This window comes from Pelecanus crispus, chromosome Z (assembly GCF_030463565.1).
Source record: "Pelecanus crispus isolate bPelCri1 chromosome Z, bPelCri1.pri, whole genome shotgun sequence".
Classification (NCBI taxonomy): Eukaryota; Metazoa; Chordata; class Aves; order Pelecaniformes; family Pelecanidae; genus Pelecanus; species Pelecanus crispus.
The window spans coordinates 16,983,393-17,011,024 of NC_134676.1; the positions used below are offsets into that span (position 1 = coordinate 16,983,393).

The window sequence follows — 27,632 nt, forward strand, 5'->3', positions numbered from 1 at the left end:
TTGATCGGCAAGTCGTGCAAACTTATTGCTTTTACCTTTAAACAACTGTATTCCCTTCAAGGAAGGACAATCCTCACTCCAGAAACAATCTTCATTTGCCTTTGAATGGGGGCTGGGGAGAAGGATTATATCTGGAGACTAGAAGGATTATATCAGGAGACTAAGAGCAGTTCATGTGGGACAACTGTGCAGCTACCAGTCATCTGCATCAGGACAGAGACTTTTTAATCTTCCTCCTTCATACTAGCCCTATTCTAGTTTGTACGATTTAAATAGAAGGGGTCAGAGTTGGACTTTGGGAGGTGTAGGCTTCTTAATGCCAACACACACACACCATGGAAACAGCAGATACATTCAGGGCTAAGGACCTAGTTACTTCCACCGGTATAAACAGTTTTGTCACAGACTCATTAAAAGGTTCAGGAAAAGGAAGTCCATATTCCTAACGTCTCTCTCCAGCTGTGTACATTTGCTACAGACCACTCCAGAAAAAAACCCCACACCTTTACAGGAGAATGGACATAGTTAAGTGCTGTAGTTCCAGAGCAATGGAGTGACATGTAAGTTTAATGACATCAGGAAAAGCAGAGGCAATCATAAGTTTTGCATGGTCATTTTCTGAATCTGTGTAACATTGTAGTATTTGGCAGAGACACTAGAAGGCATTTTTTCGACAGTGTTCATTAACATTTTAGTATAACATTATTCAAAATTCAGGGAATAAATTCACCCTTCCATTACAACTGGTAATGTTATGAAAGTAAAATACAATTTAGGCTGGTAGTCACAGCCTGAGTTTAACTATCTGTAAACTACTTACAAAGCCCTTAAAAAAAAAAAAAAAAAAAAAAAAAGAAGTAAAATTGCAAAACAGACATCGATTTCTCTTCACTGAGCTCCCATTTGGAAACAAGCCTTCTGGCAAGTTAAGCCCAGTCTGTATTTCATGTTTAAATCTGCCTCATTGGTATTAGTTTTGGCGAAACCTAGTAAAAAGGAGGGAAAAAACACAACAGTCGGTATACAGATATAGCAGTACAACCCATCATTCACTTTCACCTCTATCAACTATGTGCCACTGAAGACTAGAGACACTGTATTTATTTGAACTCATATATCTGCAGTATTTCAGAGATAAACACTCCCACAACTACATTTTCTGATGCAGGAATACAAGATATGTGTGGTACTAGTATCCCACCTCTAAACTTCATTTATTTTGAGTTGGGTTATTGATTTAAGAATGCAAGCAGATTAAACTTGGACAGCTGAACCTGTACTTGCCCCTGCTAACTGCATGGTCTCCTCAGATGGCTTCCAATGCCCGCAGAAGGATCAGCTGAACTCAGGTGAAGCAGCAACTCAATTATACAGCATACAGGATGGCACATGAACATAACTCAAAAATAGGCCGTGGCTTAGTTAATGCCCTGGCCTATAAATGGTCATAGCTTGTGTAGAGTGGGGCTGCGCTTGCCATGAACAGCAACAGGAGAGATAACTGCAGATGGGCAACAGCTTCAGCTGTCACCTTCCAATCCACTTGCATTCACGCATCAATACACTGAATGATGTAGAGGCAACAAAGAAGATTATATTCAATATATGACTGAATCACCACTGCAGTATTAAAACAAGCATGCCAAGGAATCTTAAACTGATGATCTCCCTTCTTTGCTCAATAGCCAAGTTCATTCTGCTTTTCCTCCCCACCCACCAGGAGACAGGACGCTGTCTGTCAGTGCTGGGTCTGTGCAGAAGTAGTCAACTGAGTTTTGGAACATGCATATTAGCAGGGGATATACAATCAAATGTATGCATATCTTATACACATACTGTGCCTATAGCATATGTATACCTTTGATTTCATTATTTGTTTGATGATGAAATAATTCTAATTTTACCTATTTTTTTTTAAATTTGCTTTCTTCTATTCACATTAATTTGATTTGTCTGATGATTATATAGTTTAATACTTCCAATTTTACCTTTTTTTAAAAAAAAAACTTGCCTTTTTCCATTCACATTCCTTTTTGTGTGAGGACACACTTATGTATTCCATTGTTTTAATTCCATATACTCATAAAAATGAATTAGTGGTATTATAAGATATCCAGCAGACCAAAAATAAAACACAGTAAGCCTAAATAGGAAACTAGATGAGGAAAGATGGTGTAAATGGGAACAATACAGAGAATACTTTGAAGAGTAGCCATGGTGAACATTTGGTTGAACCCTGACTGCAGGTCTACACAAATACCTCTTCAAATATCTCCTGTTCCCAGCACCATTTAAATAGACGCCCCAGGATGAAGATCAAAAATAACTCATGTGATCTTACTTGTTCAGGATGAAAACCAGTTCAACAGATAATCTGGCTCCTAGTTGATTAATGTGTCCCACTGAAACATCATATACCATATTCCTTCTGCCTCCTTACCCCATGTTTTTCACTTAACAGTACTGAACAAGCTAACTCATGAAAGAATGATATATAAGGGCCTTCCCAAGCATTAAAGCCTCTTTCTCTTAGAGGTACAGGGCTGCATTTCCTGTACCAGTTAGATTTCTACACTATCCTTCCTCCAGCCACTATATATCATTTATAACCTTATGAGAATAGCTACCAAGGAAAGCTTAGTTCATGAAGAATGTGTTTACTGTATCAAATACTAATGAAATGTTTTCAGTGGATGGAAACTGGTCATTGATTTTTCAAAGTTGTGTGTGAACAAGGATAATAAATAGATGTAATAGGTACAAGTGTGGAAGAGGTGGAGAAATTCCCTGAGTGCACCAGCATTCCTGGACTAATTCCAGAAATCTTTCAGCATTTCTGACTCCAAGTGCCTATGTGCCTCACTTAATTTGTGCCTATTTCTGCCTCACCCGGGGATCGTTCCACTGAAGTAAAGGCAAAAACTGGAGGATGAAGACAGCACCATTAAAATCTGTATTCTGAAAATAACGACAAAAGGCAATTACTGGAGGAGATGATTGTTTTTCTGCTGTCGTCAATTTTGGCGCCATCAAAACCTCAAGCGTTTTACATTTGAATGAGCATATTACATTAAATGTAATGTCTGCACATCTGATGCTAACAGCTGTCATTTGTGTGTATCACTATCCGCTTCAGAAAGGGTCTGATCCCCATGAGTGCTGAAGAGTCAGAATGCCTGCTGAAGATAACAGAGGTGGTGACAGCCCAGCACAACTCAGAACTGGACCCAATGTTTGCTCTAAATAAAATGTGATTAAATAAGCAGAAAAATGCTAATGTAACAAAAGGGATGGTTTGTGCTTGGAAAAACAAGGAATAATCAAGTCTGAAATGCAGAAAGCCCCCTCAGTCCACTGCTTTAAATCCCAGTAGAGTCAATTTGGTAACACCCTGTGCTAACAGCACAGCATTTGGTAAGGGCTGAATGTGCTTAATGAAGACTATTTTATAGTACATAGCCACAGGATTGCTACTTTCTTACAGCACCTCCTAAGCAACACGTTCTTCATATTATTTCACTTATAGGAAGAACAGCTTATCTTGGAAGCTTCAAAATACTTTGCTAACATTGAACAGGTAGGTGTACTGGCAGGAGTTTGCCTGGGCAGTCCTGTACGCAGCTTCTGAACTGGTAAGAGGACACACAGCGTCAGGGACTCCCTGCAATTCAAGCTTGTTGACTTTCTGATTTCCAACCCAAACTACCCTTTTCAGATACACAAACAGCCCTATGCTTATTTCATAATGTTTCTTTATAGCAAGCAGTTCTTTCAAGGCCTGATTCTGAATGATGCTGAGTCCTAATAACTTCAAATGACCTTATCAGGTGTGCAAAAGAAAGTTACTGCTCAAAAATGTAAAAACAGCCCCTCAAAAAAAAAGACGACCAGTGTTAGCATATTTGTTAACAAAATAAAAGCTGCTTATCCCTTATTAACTCCTAATTATTTGGAATTGCAGATAGAAGCAAACCACAGTTCCAATCAGCTTTTGTACAGAAATCTGTTCCTGATATGACTTTTGCAGTGGGGGTGACTGATCAGGAATAAACACAACATCCATTTAAAAATTGACTCAATCCTGCAACAGCCTGTTTCCTCAAAGGAAAATGTACTTCCAGAAAATAAAACGATATCCTCTATTATTTTGTACTCACTGGCTTGAACTTGGACTGTAAATTTCTTTTTAAACATACACTAGTCAATTGCTATTCAACTACCTAATGTTTCCTTGGCAGATGCTTTTCCTAAACTCCATATTATCTTTTAAGATAATTTTGTAAAACTGAGCTTTTACATTAAGAAAAAACAAATGGGGGGCATGGGGAATTTTTACCCAGGCGGGCTTATCCTGATTATTTTTATAATGAAATACATCTGCAGAAGTATGGTTCTCAGTCTGTTCTCTCAGGGTCTCATCAATGGTATAAACCAGTACAAGCCCAAAGAGATTACCTGCCAAGGTGATCTATAGGCTAGGCTACAGCAAATCTGATTTAAGAATGCAGGATAAGCCAATGCTTTGTCTTCACAGCACAGTAAAATCGAGGGCAAATTGTTTATTTTTGATATGCCAGTCTCTAATGAAGATTGTTGACTCTAAATGTTGTTTTCTTTGATGTTTTGTTGTTGCAAATGTCCTTTAGGAGATGTTTTTCCAAATAAGTAAGCAGGCGGTGAAAATGGGACTGTATAGCCAAATGCGTCTCAAAGAAAGCCATATAGGCTGTAAAGTTCTCCCCTCCAAAAAGGAGTAGTCTGCATGGGGAGAGAGAGTTATATATAAAAGTACAGCCAAGCCTTAAAATCTCACTTGTAATGAACCTAGAGAGATGTTTATTTCAGTTCAGATCATTCACTGCATCCACTGAAAAAAGCTGCTAGAAAACGGTCAGCTCCTCATTTGCACCCATTAGTTCTGTTTCAAAGTAGCAAAACCTATGATCCAAAAAACCTGCTTTTACTGTAGCAATACAATATCACTGAAGTTCCTGTCACAGATATAAACAAGAACAAGATGTCTGTCTCAGTGAACATAAATAATCACAAGCACTACTGTTATTCTTGCAAGGAAGCCTGAGGCAGAATCTTGAAATGTGGAAAAAAGGACTGAGAATGCTGCTTTCTGAACAAATGCCTATTGCAATGCTCAAATCTTTATTTTCTGAACTCCAAAACTAAGTGAAGGAGCTGTAGGTGTTCGCTGTATATGAAAATCAGGCCATCAAGGGTGCAATACTGTGCAACAGTTACCCAGTCTTGCTGTCACGGATGTCAGCAGAAGTTTTGGTAAGGATTTCAATGAGGGGAGGACTGGGTCACTGTGGCCTGGAAACATCCTTTAGAGGGGGGCAAGAAAGAAAGGAAGAGCTAGTGCCATGCCACAGCTTTAATAAACAAATAATTGTGGCTCATCCTTTCCATCTGCAGCACTATAGAGATTTCAGGTACTTCTGGAACTACCAGTCAGTAGGTAATGCTGATCCTGTGCATACGCTGGCAGAGGTACATGCTTTGCAAGCATTTATGCAAGCTGCATGCTTTCAAGGTAAATAATGAAAGTGCATGAACCAAGCAGCATCTACATTTGTCATGGCCACAGCTCCTTCACTGCAGCTCGTGATTTCATGTATGACCATGGCAGCCATACAGAGCAGACTGCACTGGAGTTTGCCTTCAGAACTAGGAAATGGTGCCTGTGAAGTGTCCCTTCCTGATCCCAGAAAGACAGATCCCTGGGACCTAGACAGTGGATTGTTGTAAAACCTCTCATCAATTGCTAAATTCAGGCTACGCTCAAGAGTTAAAATTCATACCCCTCCTTCATAACATTTACAGGAAAGCACTAAGGGACAGTGGGTGGTGCTAGTCATTTTTTTGGTCCTAATAGTTTTGCCCTATCATACCCACCATGCTGCTGCAAAGCTTAATCTCATAGCCTGTCGTTTTAAGCTTACCACTTCTCCTTAGGAAGCTGGCAGCTCATGGCCTAGGCAGGCGTACTCTTCGCTGGGTAAAAAACTGGCTGGGTGGCTGAGCCCAGAGAGTAGTGGTGAATGGAGTTAAGTCCAGTTGGTGGCCAGTCACGAGCAGTGTTCCCCAGGGCTCTGTTTTGGAGCCAGTCTTGTTTAGTATCTTTATCAATGATCTGGATGAGGGGATCGAGTGCACCCTCAGTAAGTTTGCAGATTGACACCAAACTGGGTGGGAGTGTCAATCTGCTGGAGGGTAGAAAAGCTCTACAGAGAGATCTGGACAGGCTGGATTGAATGGCTGAGGCCCATGAGGTTCAACAAGGCCAAGTGCTGGGTCCTGCACTTTGGTCACAACAACCCCATGCAACACTACAGGCTTGGGGAAGAGTGGCTGGAAAGGTGCCTGGCTGAAAAGGACCTGGGGGTGTTGGTCAACAGCCCACTGAAGATGAGCCAGCAGTGTGCCCAGGTGGCCAAGAAGGCCAACAGCATACTGGCTTGTATCAGGAATGGGGTGGCCAGCAGGAGCAAGGAGGTGATTGTCCCCCTGTACTTGGGACTGGTGAGGCTGCACCTGGAACACTGTGTCCAGTTTTGGGCCCCTTACTCCAAGAAGACATCGAGTTGCTGGAGCGTGTTCAGAGAAGGGCAATGAAGCTGGTGAAGGGTCTGGAGCACAAGTCTTAGGAGGAGCAGCTGAGGGAACTGGGGCTGTTTAGTCTGGAGAAGAGGAGGCTGAGGGGAGACCTTATCGCTCTCTACAACTACCTGAAAGGAGGTTGTAGTGAGGTGGGTGTTGGTCTCTTCTCCCAAGTAACCAGTGACAGGACAAGAGGAAATGGCTTCAAGCTGTGCCAGGGGAGGTTTAGATTGGATATTAGGAAAAATTTCTTCACGGAAAGGGTAGTCAAGCATTGGAACAGGCTGCCCAGAGAGGTGGTGGAGTCACCATCCCTGGAGGTATTTAAAAGACGTGTAGATGTGGCACTTTGGGACATGGTTTAGTAGGCATAGTGGTGTTGGGTTGATGACTGGACTGATCATCTTAGAGGTCCTTTCCAATCTTAATGATTCCTAGTCTTTACTTTCATTATAAATAATCCAGCCACCAAGCCAGGAAACATGAAATTGGTACTCTACCCTTAATGGGTTTAGTGGTGGACTTGGTAATGTTAGGTTAATGGTTGGACTGGATGATCTTAAAGGTCTTTTCCAACCTAAGCGATTCTATGATTCTGTGATTCTCTGAATACTTTGGTTGCTTCTGCTTTCATTGCCTTGAACACAGACTGCTGGACTTTACTTTGGGTAACACACACTCCATTAAATACATATATAGTCACCTAATCAAAAAGAAACCAACTCTTTCCAAACAAGCAGGTTTGGAACACATAAGGACTGGTGCCTTCTGACAACGGAAGTCCTTTCCTGTAGTTTCAGTCTATTTAAATGTTACTAAACATGGCACCTGCAAATTCATCATGAAGTTAGTCCCCAAATTAAATATGCAAGAACAAAACAAAGTGACTGACTGCAATAGATACAAACCTACAACGTCATTTTTTTGTTTGACAGGCTGATCAGCCAAAGAGAAGAATTCCTGACGTTATCGAAGTTTTAAAAATTTGATAATTTTTTCCTAAATCACAGTCAGAAGCTGAATGAGTAATTTCCTTTGCACACAGAATTGCTGAATATGGAAGGCTGCTTCCACTGTAAATTAAAAAACAATAATGACTTCCATAAAATGTTACATGGAAATTAATAATGGAGCAAAGTGATTTTGTGGCAGTTTCCTGCAGTCTGCAGTTGGACGTCACTTGTCTTTAACTGAACAATTTTTCTCAGACAAACGAATGTATGGTGTTCAGAAGTGAACAGCTCTTTATTTAAAATATTTAAAATGCCACAATAAAAAGATAACCTATCTTATTTAGTTATCAGAAATGCTCTCTTATGGACACAGGAAATGAATGAAATTCTACAGGCTCATTGCTCAGAAAGTTTTACTTACTGCCAATAGTATGCTCAAAGCCTTAATAGCAAACTCTTTCACATACTAAGTGCTCTGCAATCTCTCAATCATGTGCTCTAGCCCTGCCATGAAACTCTGCAAAGAGGAAGAATATTGCACTTCATCCCCAACTAGTATACTGTCATACCCGCTGTCCTTGCCAAAGGAGGGCTGACCTGCCCCAAAAGACTTCACAACACAGAAGAAGAAATTTCATAATGTGCATGTAGAAGGCCATAAAGAAACTGTATGTTATCAACCACACATATGGAATCAGTTACAATCTAGTGTGCTACAGCTTTCCATTAATAAGCCAGTTTTGCGTTAGCATTAAGTGACACTTAAGAAGGAATGTGAAGGTCAAAAGGCAGTGGCTTTCTGGATTAATGTAGAGCATAAGTTTCATTTGTACAAGGCAATGGGAGAGAAAAAGCAAAGATATCAACAGTAGAGCACTTAATTGATTGGCACTAGTAACACAGAGTGGACATGTGTAGTCACCCCTGTTGAGAAGACTCACACCACCACCTAAAGATAGCATGAAAACTTAGCAACAGAGAGTTAGATAAACTTACTTATACACTGGAAAAATAAATACTCATCCACCTCTCAGATATGAATCAGCTCCCCTCTTCAAAGGATCAGAAAAGTTCCCTTTCCATGTTGTCCTTTTACTCTTAGCTATTCCTCCATCTCTTCTGTTTTTCCTAGCTTCTAATGCTTCCAATATAATCATACTAGATTAGCCCTAAATTATCTTCTTGTTTTCACTGTAAATCCCACATATAATCTACCCAGCCCTCACCTATAAGGAGGAAACTTACTGCGTCTACAAGTCTTCATGCGATGAGTGTTTGTGGAGAATATTTGTTCTGACACCAGACTAACGATACCTGTTTGTAAAATGACTTACTGTGAAGTCACAGCCAGTGCTTTTCTTGATATCATCCACTGTCAGTCCTTCCCAGATTTCCACAAGGGTCAATCCTTTCTTCTTGTCCACATCAAACACAGCCTGTAAGGTTCAAATAGCACACAATTATTTTTTTTATTATCAAAGCAGAAAATGAGGATGTAAGTAGGGATATTGTACAAAATGATATGCTGAAGTAGGTAGTGTTCCCTCAGTAATAAAAGATGCCATTATCAATTGGTTTCACTTTCCACTTTTCTGACTGACCAATAAAGATTTCTGCTACATTTATTTGTACCTGAAAGAATCTAAAACATGACATGTGTTAGTCTTGTGGGAAAAACGTGCAACTGTTCTGCATTGCATGAAATGAGGACCATGCCTGCTGCTCCCATCTGGTGAGAATTGAGCAGTCCAAAGGAAAGGGCTGAGATCATGAAGGAAAACAGGAAAAGACAATGTCTCCCTCATGCTTCTGTTTCGTTTTAAGGCCAGTAGAGAGGTACAAAGTGGTTGACCACCTTCATCAGATTATAAGCTTCTCCAACAGCTATTGTACACCCAGTGCAAATTTTAGTATTTTCAGAAGCTAGCACTGAAAGACAAGATTTCTTGTTGTATTTTTAACAGAAAGCCTGGAAGGAAGTGGCTGAAGGAGCAAAGCTTGTTCTTTCTGATGTCTTCACACGACACGCTTTCCACTTCCAAGGCTCACAAGTGCATCAAATAAAAACACTTGTAAAAGGATGTGCACTTTAATGGTGCCTAGCAGAGGGAGATACACAGGTTGCAAGCCAGTTGCCAGGGAAACCAGAAGATCTATAGTAATTTTCCTTAAAAAAAGAAAAAAGGTCAGTAGCAAAAGACTGGTGAAGATTGAACTTGAAATGAAAGTGAAGTCTTAAGCTCATCACAGAAGTGTACTAAAGTTCAGCTGTCCTCTGGGCACACGAGACTGATTTATGGGACTGAAAAACGATAGTTCCTCTAAGTCTTAGAAGCTGAGCATAAGGAACATACGCACTAGAAAGCTACTGTGGAAACAGAATTTGCAACACTAAGTACTGTTGTACATTTGTGTCATCTCCTAATAAAGCAACCAGATCTCACAAGTGGTGACTCTTAGAGAAATTTCTGCTTGTTCTTTACTTTCTATCAGTCCTTGTTCGCTCTCATTTTTTTGTACCTTACATTTGTATGTGGCCAGTTAGTAGAAGACTGGAAAAAATTCCACGTTTTGATTTATTTTCCCTTACTTTATGGAGAAAAAAACCCTTTAACTTGCAGTAGCAATATACGAACAGGAGAAAGCAAATTCTACACCAGCACCTTTGATCCATTCTACTTAGCATGATAGATGGCTCACAGGGGGACTACCCTAAACCCTTAAAAATATAAACACCAATAATAAAAGGAGTATGATTACAGCAAAAACCTTAAGTCACTTATCCTTTGCTGAAAAGATCCACTAATGTACTTTGAGTAGCAGCAATATCAGATGCTCACATGTACTTGCACTGAAGAGTAAATTCCTTCACAAATGGAATCAGGTAAGGACAAAAGAATTAAAGCCCTGCTACAGCTACAGGTTGTGTTTCTCTGAAAGAGTCTGTAGTATACACCAAGGAAGATGCCAATTGTCTGACATATACATGCTACACAGTTGTTGCTCTGCTGGGAAAAAAAACAAGCAGTGGTTACAGCTGTATTTGAGGATTTGCATCTCACACAGCAAATTTTTGGGAACACTTTGGGAAAAAAAAGGAGATACACACTTTAAATACTTCTCATGCATGGCATCTTTGCTCTGAAGGTGTCTAAGAGTAGGGTCCGGTATGCTAGATGTCAACGGTGAAAGCTTTAAAAGGAAAAGTATGAGCCCCTGGACCTCTGGCATTGAACTCCAAGGGAATCTTTGCCCTTCACTGGCAACAGATACCAAAATACCAATTCTTCATTTTTACCAAGCTTTATTACTTTTACTGAGCATCCCTTCTTAGGTATAGAGGAGGAAAGTATCAACAAGGATTCAAGAAAAGTACTTTACCTTCTCTGTAATGATGCGGTTTACACATTGTTTCCCAGTAAGTGGTAAACTGCACTTTTCCAAGATTTTATGGGCATTACCCTGTGTTTAACAAAATAGAAACATTACTTTTCAAAACCAACACAATTTACTCAGAATTCAAATCTATACATGAAAATCATAGCTGTAGCCATTCAGTGTTATTGAAACATCCACTGTACTCAGAACACTCTTTGAATTCACTTCTATGGCAGATCACATCTCTGGCAATTTGGGACAGTTATTACTTAAATGCTACATTTAAGGAGATGACTAATAAGAATCTCACTGTACCACTGAGGGGTTGAGTTCCTGAGTTCAGAAGTTCTGCATACTTCTGCTTAATAATTTGTCTTTCCTGCTGCAATGTGAGGATAAGAGATACATGGGACCACACTGATGACACATAAAGGAGAAAAAATAGGGAAAGCCATTGCGGGCATGACGTTTCTGTGTCTTATACTTTATCACAAATGGTATGTGCAGGATCGGCCATACAGACAGGCATTTCAAATCCCCAGGGCTTAAGTGCATAGTCATGCTCTGAAAATAGTAAATCCAGTTTCTTTACCCACATTGAATTCCCATTCCCTCCATCTCTCCAGGAAAACCCAAAAGCAGACTAAGAGAGAAGCACAATATGCTCATCTTCAAGTGCTACACAGAATTTATATTATCTGTGTTTTAGACAGAACAAATTAGCATGCAAATACAGTAGAAAAGAATGTATATATAGAAAATAGGATTTACTTTAAGGCATTTCCTTTTCTGGGGCATCAAATGCCAGCTACTCTAAATGCTGGGAAAAATATTTTCTAATGAGAAGACATGAAACTGGGCAGGTAAGGTTTGGATGGTGAGCTTTGGGGGTTTTTTCCTTCCCTTTTCTTTTTCCCCCTTCTTTTTTTTCCATTCTTTTTTCCTTCAATGTTTTTAATAGGAGTTCACAAATGGCTTTAGATCCTGCTAAATGAGCGTAGGCTGCAAGAGCTCTGAATGGATATAAAAGAGATGGATCACTACATTTTTAGTCAGTATTTGTAGGCGTTTTACAGAGCTAGCATTTAAGTGCACATTTCTCCCACTATCACATGCTTTTATTTTTTCTCTAATTATCAATTTTCAATCATGTATTTCAAAACTCTCAGAGTACTATATGTCTTATTTAACCATCTGAATGCAATACTTTTAAAATTTACAGTCATCAGTTTGCCTTAAGGCTTAATATAAACTCAGGAACCATCTCAGCCAGTTTGACTCCTGGGTGATAACAAAATGAGCAATCCATGCGCTTCTGAATTTATCTTTTTTCTGTGAAGAACTGCTTCTTCATTCTAATTCTAATTATATTGGCAAGATCCACACCTGGTATCAAGGCAACTACTCTGATGAAAGTCACTCAGTCACTCACTCACTCACTCTTAAGGAAAATAATGACTTGTGACATTGTTACTTTCAATTGATCTACTTATAACTTGTCCACCTCAAGGACCTTCCTGTGCACTTTGCCTAAGAGCCAAGACTAATCTGTGCTATTTGTAATATTTTGTCATGGTTTAACCCCAGCTGGCAACTAAGCACCACACAGCCACTTCCTCACTCCCCCCTGCTGTGGGATGGGGGAGAGTATCGGAAGGGTAAAAGTTAAGAGAACTTGTGGGTTGAGATAAGAACAGTTTAATAATTGAAATTAAAAAAAAAAACCAACCAAAAACGTTGAAAAGGAAAACAACAAGAAGAGGAACAAAACTGAGGGGAAAAAAAACCAAGTGATGCAACCACCCGCAGACCAATACCCAGCCAGTTCCCGAGCAGCGATTGCTGCCCCCCGGTCAACTGCCCCCAGTTTATATACTGAGCATGACGTCATATGGTATGGAATAGCCCTTGGGTCAGTTTGGGTCAACTATCTCGGCTGTACCCCCTCCCATTCTCTTGTGCACCTGGCAGAGCATGGGAAGCTGAAAAAGTTCTTGACTAGTGTCAGTGCTACTTAGCAACAACTAAAACATCAGTGTGTTATCAACATTATTCTCATACAAAATCCAAAACACAGCACTACGTCAGCTACTAGGAAGAAAACTAACTCCATCCCAGCAGAAGCCAGGACATATCTTCAGTAACGTATCAGGTATACTTCTCAGCCATATGAAATGAAGTGTCTCTTCTTGGTGCCCAACTGAGATTGAAATGCATGGACTTGAAAAGGTGACAGCTTGAATGGCTCCTGTGACCCTGAGAACTGATACATTCCAGCTTCTTAACACTTGAGCTCAAGATTATTGTATCACCAGTTAGCATTAAAGGTGACTTTTGGAAGACATCCATCGGGGCACTATCAGAATAGGAATCCAAATGGAACTGCATTAATTTTTACTGTCTGCATTTATATGGGATTTGTTCAGATAAAGGAGAAGACTGTTGTGTAGATACGTAAAACCCTAAGGTGTTTCAGTATGCTTTAAGTAAAAAACTCTGTTGTTGAAGAACAAAAATGTCCTTAATCTTCCACAACACATTAAAATCAAAACTATTCACAATGATAGAAAGGAGTTCTCAATTGAGTGCTCCATGTTTCAGTCACGTCCAAATCAGGTGCTCTAGTTTCCATTCTATTTTTCTGAATGGTGTAGACAACTCATTTCACAACATGGAACAATTACTAGCCATTACCCTACTATGTTTTGCAAAACATGACAATGATGGTATGGGGGTAACAACTTGACTTTTATTTCCCTTAGGCAGTATTTAGCAGATTAGGCACAGATGCACAGTGACTGTTTAGAAATTAAGTAACAACTTACGTTCTATTATTTTTCTTCATGGTTACAAACAAAAACAGTAATTTAGCAAAAAACACATTAAGAAATACCGTAACGAATTAGACTTAAGGTCCATTTGCCAAGTGTCTCACAGTGGCCTAAGCATATGGAGCAAAAATTGAGCCACCTTTCCACAGATATGCCCTCCTGGTCCTGACATGCTGTGAGGTATAGATTTCCTGAGCTAAGGACTGCTTCTGGGCAATGCTATTTAATTATCACTGATTAACTTAACCTCATAAAACAGTTTAGTGCCTTTCATATAGACTTAGTTCTTTGAGCTCCTGCATCATCCTGCCAATCATCCACAACTTCATTAGCTGGCTGTGAAAAATGTTTCTTCTTGTTTTAAACATGCTCGTTGCTAATTTCAGTTGGCTACCCCTACTTCTTTTATAAAGCAGTGACCAGCCATTCTGCATCCATCTTCTCCATGCCCTTATTATTTTGTGTCTTTCTACATTATCCTTCCTCAACAGCATTTTCTTAAGCTGAAGAGACTTCTACAAAACTCATTTCATGTTCTGTCATCTTTCTTCTGTACCTTTTGGTTTTCATTACATGTAAAAATTTAAGTAATTAAAAATGTAAACAATGTGGGGCAGACCGTATTTAGTTTTATTTGTAACATACTACATATCAGAGTTTAAAAAGAGGAACATTCTTTGGGTATTTATTTGAGTGTTAAGACAGATGCTAGCTTCACCCTTATAATTAAGTGTAACTTACATTTTGCCTGCACTGCAAGGACCCAGCCTATTGCTATGTTTAAAAACTACAACATGCATACTGAAAGGAGAATGCACTTTTAAACTCTGAGAAAACTTATTTTAATGTTTAACAAGCCATTTCTATTATAGAAAAAAACTTTAGAAGGATTAAAAGATCCTTCACAAGATCACAAATCAGACAAAACTGACTGCAAGAACTACCTATTTCAGCAACTCTTGAACATGTCCATTGAAGGTACTGGCTATATCCCACAGCCTTCTACTGTATTTCCATCCATCAAATCTTGACTGCTGCTGATTTGCAGGAGACTTTGGTGTCTAATGATAGATTTTTGATTATTTATTTGGAGAGTAAGATGTCAAAGATGACCCTATACTAAAAAGCCAGCAGACATGACAGACTGTCACAGTACATGTAGACATTTCTTTCACGCAGCAGCATGCTGGGCTTTGAGCAGGACAAAAGATTGCTCCTCTGACACGTAGATAGAGATGCAGTAAGCTCCTGAGAAAATCTTTGGTGTAAAGAATTAAAAAGCCATGAATATAAAATTGGCTCTGTAAGAAGCAGTCACCCCAATAAAAGGCTTCTGACTTTCAGAACTGGTCTCACAGGTGCTATACTTGCCTGTGTATTAAAAAAAAAAAAAAAAAAGAGGAGCACCTGAAAACTGTAACAGCAGCTTTTTATTTCCAAACATTAGATTTCCGTATTACATCATCTTCACTTTTGAGCAAACAAGAAAAAGCAGTATGAAGACCCCAAAAAGAGACTAGGTAAGAGGAAAGAGTGCCAAGAATACCCTCCATTTTAAAATAAGAATAAAATGAAAAATCACGCACATAGTTTATTTTTGCAGTGCCTTCTCACAAAAGCAGAATAAATAATTTATGAAAGCCTGTAACTGGCTCTATAGAAGTGCACACTAGGCATCCCATGTACCTAAGAGCCAAGTTACATATGCCAAAATAAATCAGTCTACACCTGGACTTTTGGTAACAGTGAACCTATCTGTGTTTGCATTTTTTTCAGGTTTCAGTACTCCTACTGACAGAAAAACAACATGCAAATAACTTCCAAACACTGTACTGAAAAAAGATTTTGGTAATAGTACTTTTAAGAGAAAAACTGGCATGAATAATTACACTGTGTGTGGACTCTGAGCCTCAATCAAATTCCACTGTAACTAGATATTTAGCATAAATATTTATTCAGATCACATTAATACCTGAAGTATGTGTCTGAGCAAACGGATAATTACATATCCAGTTTTTGGGAGGCTGTGATAGGGATGCAAGTCATATAGATGAATTTGCTTTGTACTTCCATTTACTTATTTACACATATGCATGCAAAAACTATTGGGTCAGACTCAGCCCTGTTACTGAAAATGTGCCCCTTAAGATCACAGCTTAGTATAAACTGTGAAACTACTATATTTTTCAACAATTTTTTAAGTGAAATTCATTCTTGAAATCACATTTAAAAACCACACAATTGTTAATATATTTAGCTTTCATATTTACATATTTACTACAGTTTACCATGAAAATTCCCTATGCTTACCCTTATGCATTCTGACAGGGTTATTATCTTGAACAATACACAACTAATTCTTACTGCAGACATACGACAAATTTGGAATAACAGAAACACAGAAATTAAACAGAAAGTTCCTTTTCAAACTTTCAGCATAGTTCCCTGAAACACAGATTTTTGTCCTTCAGTACATTTTTCTCATAGTTTGGGCAGTCCCATTTTAGAAGTTTCAAATGACAAGTTTCCTGTGACCTTCTGTAGGAGACTGTTTATATCTATAAAACTCCCCCCACAAAGAAGTGTCTAGATTAACCTCTGTCACAAAATGATGTAAGGCAGCCTGCATCTCATCATGCCAAAAAGATCTATTCTATTAAGCTGTCAGTACCAATTTGACTGGCAACTTCAAAGGTAAATATCTTTCTATCATAACAAGTATTTAACTATGGGGAATCTCATTTTTCAAATTATTCTGAGACAAAGAGTAAAACCTCTGGGGTAGCATCTACTGTAGCTCTGGCAATTGCCACTCTCATTAAATTTGCATGAAGTAACTAAAAAAATGTGTGCAGCTTTTAAACATCAAGTTAATATTTCATTTTTTTCCACGGTGAATGATTCACTTACTTAGAAGAGGAAAGGAACCATGCTAACATAGCCCCCTGTTGCACCTCCATAATAACTAACAGCAGAACTGTCAAATCCTCACAGAGCAGCAGAATGAATGCAAGGAGTCTCTTCTTCTTCTCCTCTAAGGTTTTTCTTCTTTTTTTGGTAGAGCACAAAACACTTATTTAGAAAGAAGCGGCAGAGCCTTACCTTGGCCGAGTGCTCCATGGTGACAACCACTTTGGTCTGCGCACTGGATACCAGGTCCATGGCACCCCCCATTCCTTTCACCATCTTACCCTAAAATTAAATTTTTAATGGAAATGTAACATTTTTACTATTTAAAAAAGAAAAAAAAAAAAAAAAAAGATAGACTACATTGCTATATGGGCTGCAATGACAGCACAAGACATTCACCTCTTCCTGCACAGAAAGCCCACTTATTTCATCACCACTCTATTCAAACACTAACAGAGCTTCACCAGAGTGAAAACAGCTGTCTCATTCTAGGCTCTATATGATGTACATGGGAGAAGGAGAAGTAGAATAAGGATCCACTGCTGTGGCTGGTGCCCTGGGGTGTAACTTAAATCTTAGTAGTACCATTGGCTTAATGGAAGCCCTGACACTGAGGAGCGATGAATTTAGTTCCAATGGCTCTGACATTAGAAGAGCAAAGTGTTCACTCTCCTGTTGATAGAAATGTCATTACTTCCTCAAAAGAAATCTTTGCTTATGAAATGTAGCAACAAGAACATCTGAGCATTCTCCACCTGCCAGTTTAGAAAGCCCTGGCTCCTATCACTGTATCAGCACACACCAATCTTTTTGTTCTATTCCAGGTGTCTGTGGACGTCATTTCAGAACACGGGCAACTAAATCAGTGTGGATCAGTATTCACTTCTGTTTGTCGCTTAAACCAAGCAAAGCTTCCTGCCTGTGTGACTCATTTGTCTCTTAAAGAGTGTCAGAATTGCACCTGTCATCACAGCAGCTGTATTATGGCTTCGTGTTCAGCTACCTCTATTTTTACTTTCTGTAATGCTACAGCATTCAACCCATGCCTGCTTCCACCACCTTAAGCTGAACGCCTCTGATCTTGGAAGGTAAGAGGTCCAGACTTGGCACACTTCTGACGGGAAATGACCGTAAAGTTTTATCAGTGTAAGCAGAGCAGTCATTTTTGGACAACAAGCACTAGACCCCAAAAAATAAACAAGGCAACAACCTCATATCCCACTCCAGATTTGCTGAGGAGGGCAGAAAGGGGAGTGGGACGTCAAGGCACCTACCTGCATGACAGGGGAGCTTATTAGGAAACATGAGGCAAGGAATTTTACTAATTAAAATAAATAAATTTCTGTCTCAAGTATTTTGTATTTGCTCTTTTTTGACTGGTTATTATCTGTAATTAAAATAAATTATGGACAGTAATACAATGTACACTGTTTTATATGTAAAACCTAAAAGTATATGGTTAAACGACTGGAAAACTTCCTAAGATAAAGCTTTTCTCTTATGCTTCCTTTTATTAGTTATGCAATTCAGTACCTTACTAGTTTCAGTACCTATGGTCCATGATATAAAGCATATGGAGAAGACTTGTCTAAGCTGCCAGGCCAGCAACTTATTGGTCTCTTGATCATAATGAAGGAAATAGACACACATGCCCCCAAAAGAATAGTCATATTTTCTTACTGTTTGCACAGTGAAGAATAAATCACATCTTCCTGTATCTATAAACAACCCCTTTGGAATTTCTCAGGTCAGATTAATTAACATTACTACTAAATATTTCTTTGCAAATACAAACCTGAAAGGGATGAGAGGATTTATCTCTGTCCTTAACTTCCTGGCACTGCTCAGATCATTCTCCACCCTACCTGGAAATACAGAGCTCTTTCACAGACTGCAGTGACCTCTCACGTGCCTGCCACAGGCTCACTAACAAGATAATGCAGAGTAGCTGAAGACGATGAATTATCTCCCCACTAACTCAGAATACATTTGCATTGAGGATTATGCTATCAATACACCGGTCCTGACAATGCCGTTAGTTCATTTTCCAGGCCCTTTAGTTCTTTTGACTGGTAAAGACCTACAGCAACTACAAAGTATCTGAAGAGTAAGTGCCAATGAAGGACAATGACAAATATACTGCTGGAGAAGCTGTCATATAGGACTGAGAGAAGAGACTTCATCCCTTTGTGTATGCAGAAGCAGGAAAATGCAAGCTGAAGAGAAGGACTTAGGGACCTTTAAATTGCTACATCTGCTCCTCCTCTTTAGACAAACATACTCATCCCTGCAGGGTGCCTGGTAAAGCAAATCCATTACGCATTAACTCCAACTAGCCAAGTAATTATATGCTTTTATTTTGAGGAATATCAAAAGCATAAGAGCCTTACATTGCTCCCAGTGCATCGACCGAACTCCCACAATTTACACTTTCCCCCACACCATACTGGCATAGGAGACAGCTGTACCCTAAATTTGAATTAAAATGCTCAAGACTAAAAGGTGATTCCCAAAAGACATTTTGTTCCTTTTTCCCTAGGATAAGCATGCAAACCAAAACAGTTCTGATATTTATAAACACTGCACATTTAAAAGCAACAAGCAATTTCTGCTTCTTTTAAATTTTAATAGCATATTTAATTGCATCTGATGTAAGTCAGACTTTTATTTGAATACTTTGCATGTAATATGCAGTCTGTCATAAAAATAAAGATTTCTGCTCCTGAAGACCACTTGCAACAGCCACCTCTGCTGTGAAATCTCTGAAAAAACCTAAATTGGGTGTATAGTGCTGGATACTAGCTGAAGTGAGAACTATACACTTCACTTGAATAAAATGTTAATTTTTATTTATTTTTGATTGGGCAAATTGCAGACAGTAAAACTGTTTACTCTTGGTTACTTGATAAGGCATTTAAGAGTAATGTAATAACCTGTACAAAGCTCAAGTGTTTTAAACAATTCATAAAGAAGAGGCATTTCAAATAAGCAACTGCTAAAGTACATTTGCAGGTTTCCTGCTCCTTCTTACCATGTTGGTAAGGTCCAGGGTTTGCATGCCCCCGGCCCCCCATTTATTTATTTAAGACAGTTTTTGTTAGTTCCCAATTACACTGGTGCTGCCAGCTTAAGAAACCAGAAGGAAAGACTTAGTTCAGTGGTGGAGCACTGGTAATTTGAAGCACTATTACAAAGCCCACTTCATCAGCAAGAGCTTGAAGTGAGAAGAAAGGCTTTTTTGTGCTTCCTGGGATGTCCAATGTTGGCAATATTTATACAGAGGGTTAAGCAGAGGACAGAGACAGGCTGACAGTTACCTTTTAGCTTCTCAGTTATCATAAAAGGTCCATTTGCAAGGAGGAATTCTGCTTTTCCCATTGTCCTTCATCAGCAGTTCTTGCTAAGTCTCAGTCCAAATAATCTTGCAATGCAAGAGGTGGAAATTCATAGACGTGATAGATTTTGTAATTTTTTTTTTTTATATTAAGATATTCAGCTCTTCTAGTCCTTCACAGTCATAAAACCACATAAAATTAGTGGAAATTCTTATAATGACCACTTACTGCAAAATAAATTACTTGTAATGGTGATGATGGGGCATCTTTAAGAAAATATCAGAGAAGGGTACATATTTTTTCATCTGACATCTTCATATCTGAACGCTGACTGGTCAAAATAGCACATCAAAGAGCCTGAGAAAGTAATTTAGCCTAATAGTAACTCCTAAACAGAAACCTTCCTTTTGGTTTGGTCACTTGTGGCACCCAAGATGATATGTGGCACTCCAACAGAAGCTTGTGAGTACTCCAAGGTGGGAAGACAGTCAAGATGTCTTTCAAGAGAATGTGAAGTTTTTCTACAATGGTATCACAAGCTAGAAAGAAGCTATAGCAAGCAGGAAGCAATTTATAAGAAAATCCAAACAGACTAAAAAGAGGTGTCTGAGAGAAAAGAGGAAAACTCAGGAGACTTCAAACACTATTAAGGTCTTGAATCCATGCTGGTGTCTTACACATTTCCTCTGTATTCCCAGGGGGAAGGACTTTTCTTCCATAGCTGAATTTCATAGCTACTCCCAACATCATAGCATAAAATGCATCTGAACTGATCTGGTTATGTTAAAAGAACATAATCTTTTGAGACAAACACATATCACATCAACAGTACAGTAAAGCAGATGCTAATGACGTGTTCAAGAAGCAGTGAAAACTTATCAGTGGTAAATGCAGCTTGAAGGATTAGAACACAGATGGAAATAAAAGCTTGAATAATTCCATTTAAAATTCACTATCAAAGGACAACCAAGGTGAAAATGTATACTCATTTGAACAGGAACTGAGCTACTTCTGTTAAGAGTCCTTGCCCATGTTGCCAACTGCCCCAATACTGTATTAAAAAAAGAAAAAAGCATTTAGTCTGAAATTTCTCTTTCCTTCCATTAAATGAAAGAAAGAATACATAAGCCTCACACTATACTCAAAGTTAGTAAAACTGCTGTTTCAAAAAACTCTTACAGAAGATAATGAATGCTTCTTGTTTAAACTACAGTCCTCATGCAGGCTTCCCATTCAGTCTGAATTTTCAGGCATCCCCCTGGAAGACCTTGAACAAGCTATCTAGGATGAGAGAGTAGATTTCAAGAATGTCAGTATGGGCTGTGACAGCCACAGACGCAGGCTAGGTGGCAGATAAAGAATCCATCACCAATCTCAGCTTCATTATTAAAGGAAAGAATTACATCATGCCAGGGACAGCTACTAAAATTCAGAGCAACTGGAAGAGTATGAACTCCACAGAGAAAAGCAGAAATGAAGGTAATGCAGTGGATACAAGATATTTCATCACCACCGTCAATGGTGCTAATGCTGCAGTCAAATGGATGAACTTAGGACCCCTTCAAAGTTTTCTGCTCTGCCCCTCTCTGCAGTGGTATGTATGTACCGCTAACATACATAAGTCACATAGGTCTCCCTCTCCGTATAGGTACTGTCTGTCTTCACAGATGTCCCAGCTTCAAATGACATGCACGGCACAAGAAGGTCATCAGAGCCTTATGTAACTATTTAACAAAAATACTGTCAATTGTTGTGGGGTTAGATGTCGTTGGTTTGGGGTTTTTTTGTTTGTTTGGGCAGGTGTGTATTAGCACAGACCTTAGCTTTGTACAAAAAAGACACCAATCAGAACATAACATTAAAAAAATACATATACATAAATCTACTCTAACTACATAAAAATGTTGATGACGTCCTTTGCCCATTGCTAACAGTCCTGTCCAGTGTTTAAGAGAAAGGTACATTTATAGTTGATTCTAAAATTAAAGCCACAACTCCGCCAGATTTCACTTTCCATTTCTTCAGTGAAAAAGACTGGATGAAGACTGTATCAAAAAAGATGGATAAAGCTGAAGAGTAAGTGTTCTGAAATATACTTCCTTGTCCTGTTTTCCACTGATTTTATGTCCTTATATGGTACAATTACAGAATTATTTTAATTATACTGTGAACTATGACAGCTGGATTAGATTTTACTCTCAGAGTATGACTGAACAAACATTACCAATAAACACTGGGAAATCACTACTGGGATTTTTGAATCAGTACAGTTGATAATGCAACAACACAACAAAGAGTTAATACTGGCTGAATGCAACAAAGTGGACCACACTTCATGCACAACAGGGTGAAGATATTTTTTAAAGGATGTCCAAAATAAAGATTTCATTGTATGGCTTAGCCATATAGAAAATGACCCAATTTTCAAGAATGCTAACCACACACATAATGAAAAGCAAAATTAAAAAGTAAGTATAATTTTTTAAAGAATGGAACATAAGTTCTTGAGTGACTGATACTTCTTGGCAAAATTTATTAATAATGCTTCCCTAAAGTGTAGCATACACAAATATGTGAGGTAACTATATTTATACTTTTACTTTCCATAACCAGAAAATTAAGGCAGCATAAAATATCTGCAAAGAACGTTGGTCAAATTTTATTCCTTTATTCTCCCATTGGTAACAGATTCAAACGACTGAGTGAAATTCAAACAAATACCTGAGAAACTGCATCTCAGGAGCAACTCAAAACAGTCTCCATTGAAATGGATTTGCTTTACAGTGATGAATGTTACTTCAGTGCAAAGGTACAGTTAAATCTTCCATTTACCTTTGCATACTGTTTCCAAAACACACAGCATAGCATGCAGTAATTAAATATTACTGCCATAATACTAGTCTCACTTGAAAGTGATGGTTCCATACCGTAGTCACAATTGTTACCACTAACCCACAGGTCAGGAATCTTTTGACGTAAGCTTGTATTTTTGAGACAGGCAGAATTTCTTAGCTGCTCTTGTTATACAGATGCCTAATCAATAGCTGCCACTTCCCACACTGAAAATTTAAGAGAACATGAATAAAATACCAACAGTGAGCTCCTATATTGCTTCCATGCAGCCTGAAGAGAAATAAACACAAACAAAATTGATAGAAAAAGCCCTCAAAAAGGTGGAAGAAGTAGAGCTAACACAATACTCTCCCGTTCTCCTTTGAGGCTCCAGGACTCTTCCAATGGTGGTAATTATGTGCTGCAAGGGCTCTGCAGGGCTTCCAAGCATGTTTTTGGTGGGAGAGAAGCAGTAAACTGATATACTACTGCAGGCTTCATTCCAAGACACGTCTGCAAAAAATTAGTATCTCTTCATATCAAAGTAATATCCCATTGAAATGTAGATTTTCAAGGAGACTCTAGGTAACTGCTAGGTCCTGTCCTTCTCCTTTGTTCAACTACTGCTGTGTAAGCCCTACTCAGTCATGTCCTAGACACTAGACAACTTCACATTACTACTAAGAGAAACCCAGTCATTGAACGTAATTAACCTGCATATTTTCTATACATAAAGAGTTTAGCTAATTTGTAGTGCTTAATTCATTTTACAGTTAATAGTTAGAATCATAGAATCATTTAGGTTGGAAAAGACCTTTAAGATCATCCAGTCCAACCATTAAATATGTTAAAATATTAAATATGTTAAAAGAGTTAAAACATGTTTCTCAAAATTTCTTGCAATGCTGTACAACTTGAAACAAAACACTGACAGTTTGATGCACTCAGTGCAACAAAAATACTAGAAGAGAGTTACTAGACAGTGTGTTTGTATTCAAGCAATGTGGCAAATAGCCTGCAACAAGGCTCCTTGAAGAAGACCTCCAGCACTCTCAGGCATGCAGGTGTCCCTTCTCTCATCATTAAAAATTATAATCTCCCATCAGAAAAGCTCTTGCTGTGGAGCCCTCTGCTCTCAGGCTTGGAACTACAAATAATAATTAAAAACAAAACCAAAAAACGCTCCCACAGTCACATACTCAGCTGGCCTCTGCCAGTTTACTTTCACTTTAAAACATCTCTACCAATGAACATGCAGTTCACCTCATGGTCAAAGTGTCCAAAACTGTGCAAAAGATGTACTTTGAAGCTCTGCAGAAAAACTACCAATAATGTATGAAATTATATTCCTTACACCTTAGGTTATAGTGACCTCTACAGATGGTAAATCAAAAGATTTATTACTAAATGTCTTCTTTTCAGATAATCTTTGATAAAGCTTAGAATTTTTGTATCATTGTATTCCAATTTATTTCATTATTAACACTTTAATCCTTTAGGTTTGGCTACTCCAAGTCAGAGCATTAAAAAATTAAGGCTGCTGCTTCCAAATTTCAATGATTGTTTATTTTTTCCAGGAACAATCCAGATTTATGTATCCAAACTCCATCACCCTGCACAAATTACATCACCCCCTTCCTCAGCCCCCTAACTGCATTACTTTAGCTATCAAAACATGAATTTTGTACTCCAGCAGAAGAATATACAAAGCTAGAGTTAATTTTCTGGCTCAAAATTGTATTTGGCTTATATTGTTTGTAGAGAATAAAGATGTTAAACAGTATTAGTCCTGGTATCATCCCTTCGGCTGCTGCTTGTTAACTGAACTGCTGGCCACTAGATTTTGAGCCTGATGGTTTAGGAAATTGCCAGCTTCCTTGGCACATCTGGATGTATCCCCTCTGTCCTCATGGACTTACACATGTCCAGTTTACTTAATCAGTCCATAGACCTCTTCTACAATGGGTACTACTCACCCTCCCCCAAATTCTACCACTAACCATAGAGACCATACCACTAAAGTCTAAGGCAAAGATGTTGAGTACCTCAGCGTTCATCCAGAAACACAGAATCATAGAAACATTCAGGTTGGAAAAGACATTTAAGATCAAGTCCAACCATTAACCTAACACTGCCAAGCCCACCACTAAACCATGTCCCTAAGCACGACATCTACACATCTTTTAAATATCTACAGGGATGGGGACTCTACCACTTCCCTGGGAAGCCTGTTCCAATGCTTGACTACCCTTGCCGTGAAGAAATTTTTCCTAATATCCAATCTAAACCTCCCCTGGCGCAACTTGAGACCATTTCCTCTCATCCTATCGCTTGCTACTTGGGAGAAGAGACTGACATCCACCTCACTACTACCCCCTTTCAGGGAGTTGTAGAGAGCAACAAGGTCTCCCCTCAGCCTCCTTTCCTCCAGCATGAACAACCTCAGTTCCCTCAGCCGCTCTTCGTTGCCCTTCTCTGGACACGCTCCAGCAACTCAATGTCTTCTTGGAGTAAGGGGCCCAAAACTGGACACAGTATTCCAGGTGCAGCCTCACCAGTCCCAAGTACAGGGGGACAATCACCTCCCTGCTCCTGCTGGCCACCCCATTTCTGATACAAGCCAGTATGCTGTTGGCCTTCTTGGCCACCTGGGCACACTGCTGGCTCATGTTCAGCCGGCTGTTGACCAATACCCCCAGGTCCTTTTCAGCCAGGCACCTTTCCAGCCACTCTTCCCCAAGCCTGTAGTGTTGCATGGGGTTGTTGTGACCAAAGTGCAGGACCCGGCACTTGGCCTTGTTGAACCTCATGGGCCTCAGCCATTCAATCCAGCCTGTCCAGATCTCTCTGTAGAGCTTTTCTACCCTCAGGCAGATAGACACTCCCACCCAGTTTGGTGTCATCTGCAAACTTACTGAGGGTGCACTCAATCCCCTCGTCCAGATCATTGATAAAGATATTAAACAAGACTGGCCCCAATACTGAGCCCTGGGGAACACCACTTGTGACCAGCCGCCGACTGGATTTAACTCTGTTCACCACAACTCTTTGGGCCCGGCCATCCAGACAGTTTTTCACCCAGCAAAGAGTACACCCATCCAAGCCATGAGCAGCCAGTTTCTCTAGGAGAATGCTGTGGGAAACCGTGTCAAAGGCTTTACTAAAGTCCTGGTAGACAACATCCACAGCCTTTCCCTCGTCCACTCAGTGGGTCACCTTGTTGTAGAAGGAGACCAGGTTAGTCAAGCAGGACCTGCCTTTCATAAACCCAGCTAGCTGGGCTGTCCTGTACGTGCCGTGTGATGGCACTCGAGATGATCTGCTCCATAACCTTCCCCAGCACCGAGGTCAGACTGACAGGCCTGTAGTTCCCCAGATCCTCCTTCCAACCCTTCTTGTAGATGGGTGTCACATTTGCTAACCTCCAGTCAACTGGGACCTCCCTGGTTAGCCAGGACTGCTGATAAAGGATGGAAAGTGGCTTGGTGAGCACTTCACCAGCTCCCTCAGTACCCTTGGGTGGATCCCATGTGGCCCCATAGGCTTGTGTGTGTCTAAGTGGTGTACCAATTTGCTAACCATTCCCTCTTGGATTATGGGGGCTTCATTCTGCTCCCCATCTGTGTCTTCCAGCTCAGGGGGGCTGAGCACTCCAAGAACAACGGGTCTTACTATTAAAGACTGAGGCAAAGAAGGCATTAAGTACCTCAGCCCTTTCCTCAGCCTTTGTGTCTGCGTTTCCTCCTGCATCCAATAAAGGATGGAGAATCTCTTTAGCCATCCTTTTGTTACTAATACAGTTATAGAAACATTTTTTATTGTCTTTTACTGCAGTAACCAGATTAAGTTCTAGTCGGGCTTTGGCCCTTCTGATTTTCTCCCTGCCTAACCTCATGACATCCTTGTAGTCCTCCTCAGTATGTTACCCCTTCATTAATGATATGCTTCATAATTATACTCTTCACTTGTAATAAGCTTCTGCATAGTGAAATGTGATGTCACAGACATTTCATCCATTTTGCTCTTTCAAGATTCAACTTTCAGCTGCAGGGCTCCTCCAACACTAGTTCAATGGTTTTTCTGCTAGTACAGCATGTCAGCCATAACAGGAGTTATATTATTAGCATTGTTTAATGGCTAAGGGATGTTCAAAAATGCATAGTAAGAAGGCAGAGGCCCCGGTGTCACAGGGGAACATTTCAGAAGTTCTGGTGTTTTGTTAAGCCTCTGATACATGTCACAACAGCAACCAGAGTCATATACCTTCTGTTAGGAAGGCTGTAGAAAATAAAGCAGTGCTTTGTAGTAAGGTGTAGCCACTGAAAAAGCAGCAGAAACTGTTTCATAAAATGCTTCTATTCTTAGGGTCTCAAAAAGTCACCAGTAGAAAGGAACTACAAACAAAGCAAGTATGGGCAGGGAGATGTGAAGTCAATCCCACAACTTTTAAAATCCCAGGTGAGACAATTTAAACTGCCACAGGAGCCAGGACCGCTGCGACAGCGCACGCCTGTGCTGCTGCTCTGTAGATGCAGTGAAGCTGCCCTGCTAGCAGCACCTTCTGACAGATAGGTCAGATACTGTGTCCTTCACTCATGAAGTGAAATCTGGCTCCGTCTAGTAGGTCCCAGCAGTCATGGGCTCCCGTCTGCTCTAGCTTGTCTGCCCTACTCCATGGGTGTCACCTCTGTGTTTCTCTTCCACCTCTCTTGGCCACCTTCTCTTAGCTGCACTCTGTTCCGAGGGGCTCCTCAGAAATTTGCCACCTCCTTCTCCTT

General features: G+C 39.7%; 1 protein-coding gene across 1 annotated transcript in view; it reads right to left on the reverse strand.

Moving 5' to 3' along the window:
* Positions 1 to 885: 885 nt before the first annotated feature.
* The window catches only part of OXCT1 (3-oxoacid CoA-transferase 1), an 84,390-nt gene continuing 57,643 nt past the window's right edge, over positions 886 to 27,632 (reverse strand). Inside the window, exons 14-17 of the mRNA XM_075726055.1 lie at positions 16,880 to 16,969; positions 10,950 to 11,030; positions 8,903 to 9,004; positions 886 to 986 (exon numbers count right to left, since the gene is read on the reverse strand). Coding sequence (XP_075582170.1) covers positions 951 to 986; positions 8,903 to 9,004; positions 10,950 to 11,030; positions 16,880 to 16,969 — 309 coding nt within the window. The 3' untranslated portion in view covers positions 886 to 950. The remainder of the gene's footprint in view (positions 987 to 8,902; positions 9,005 to 10,949; positions 11,031 to 16,879; positions 16,970 to 27,632) is intronic.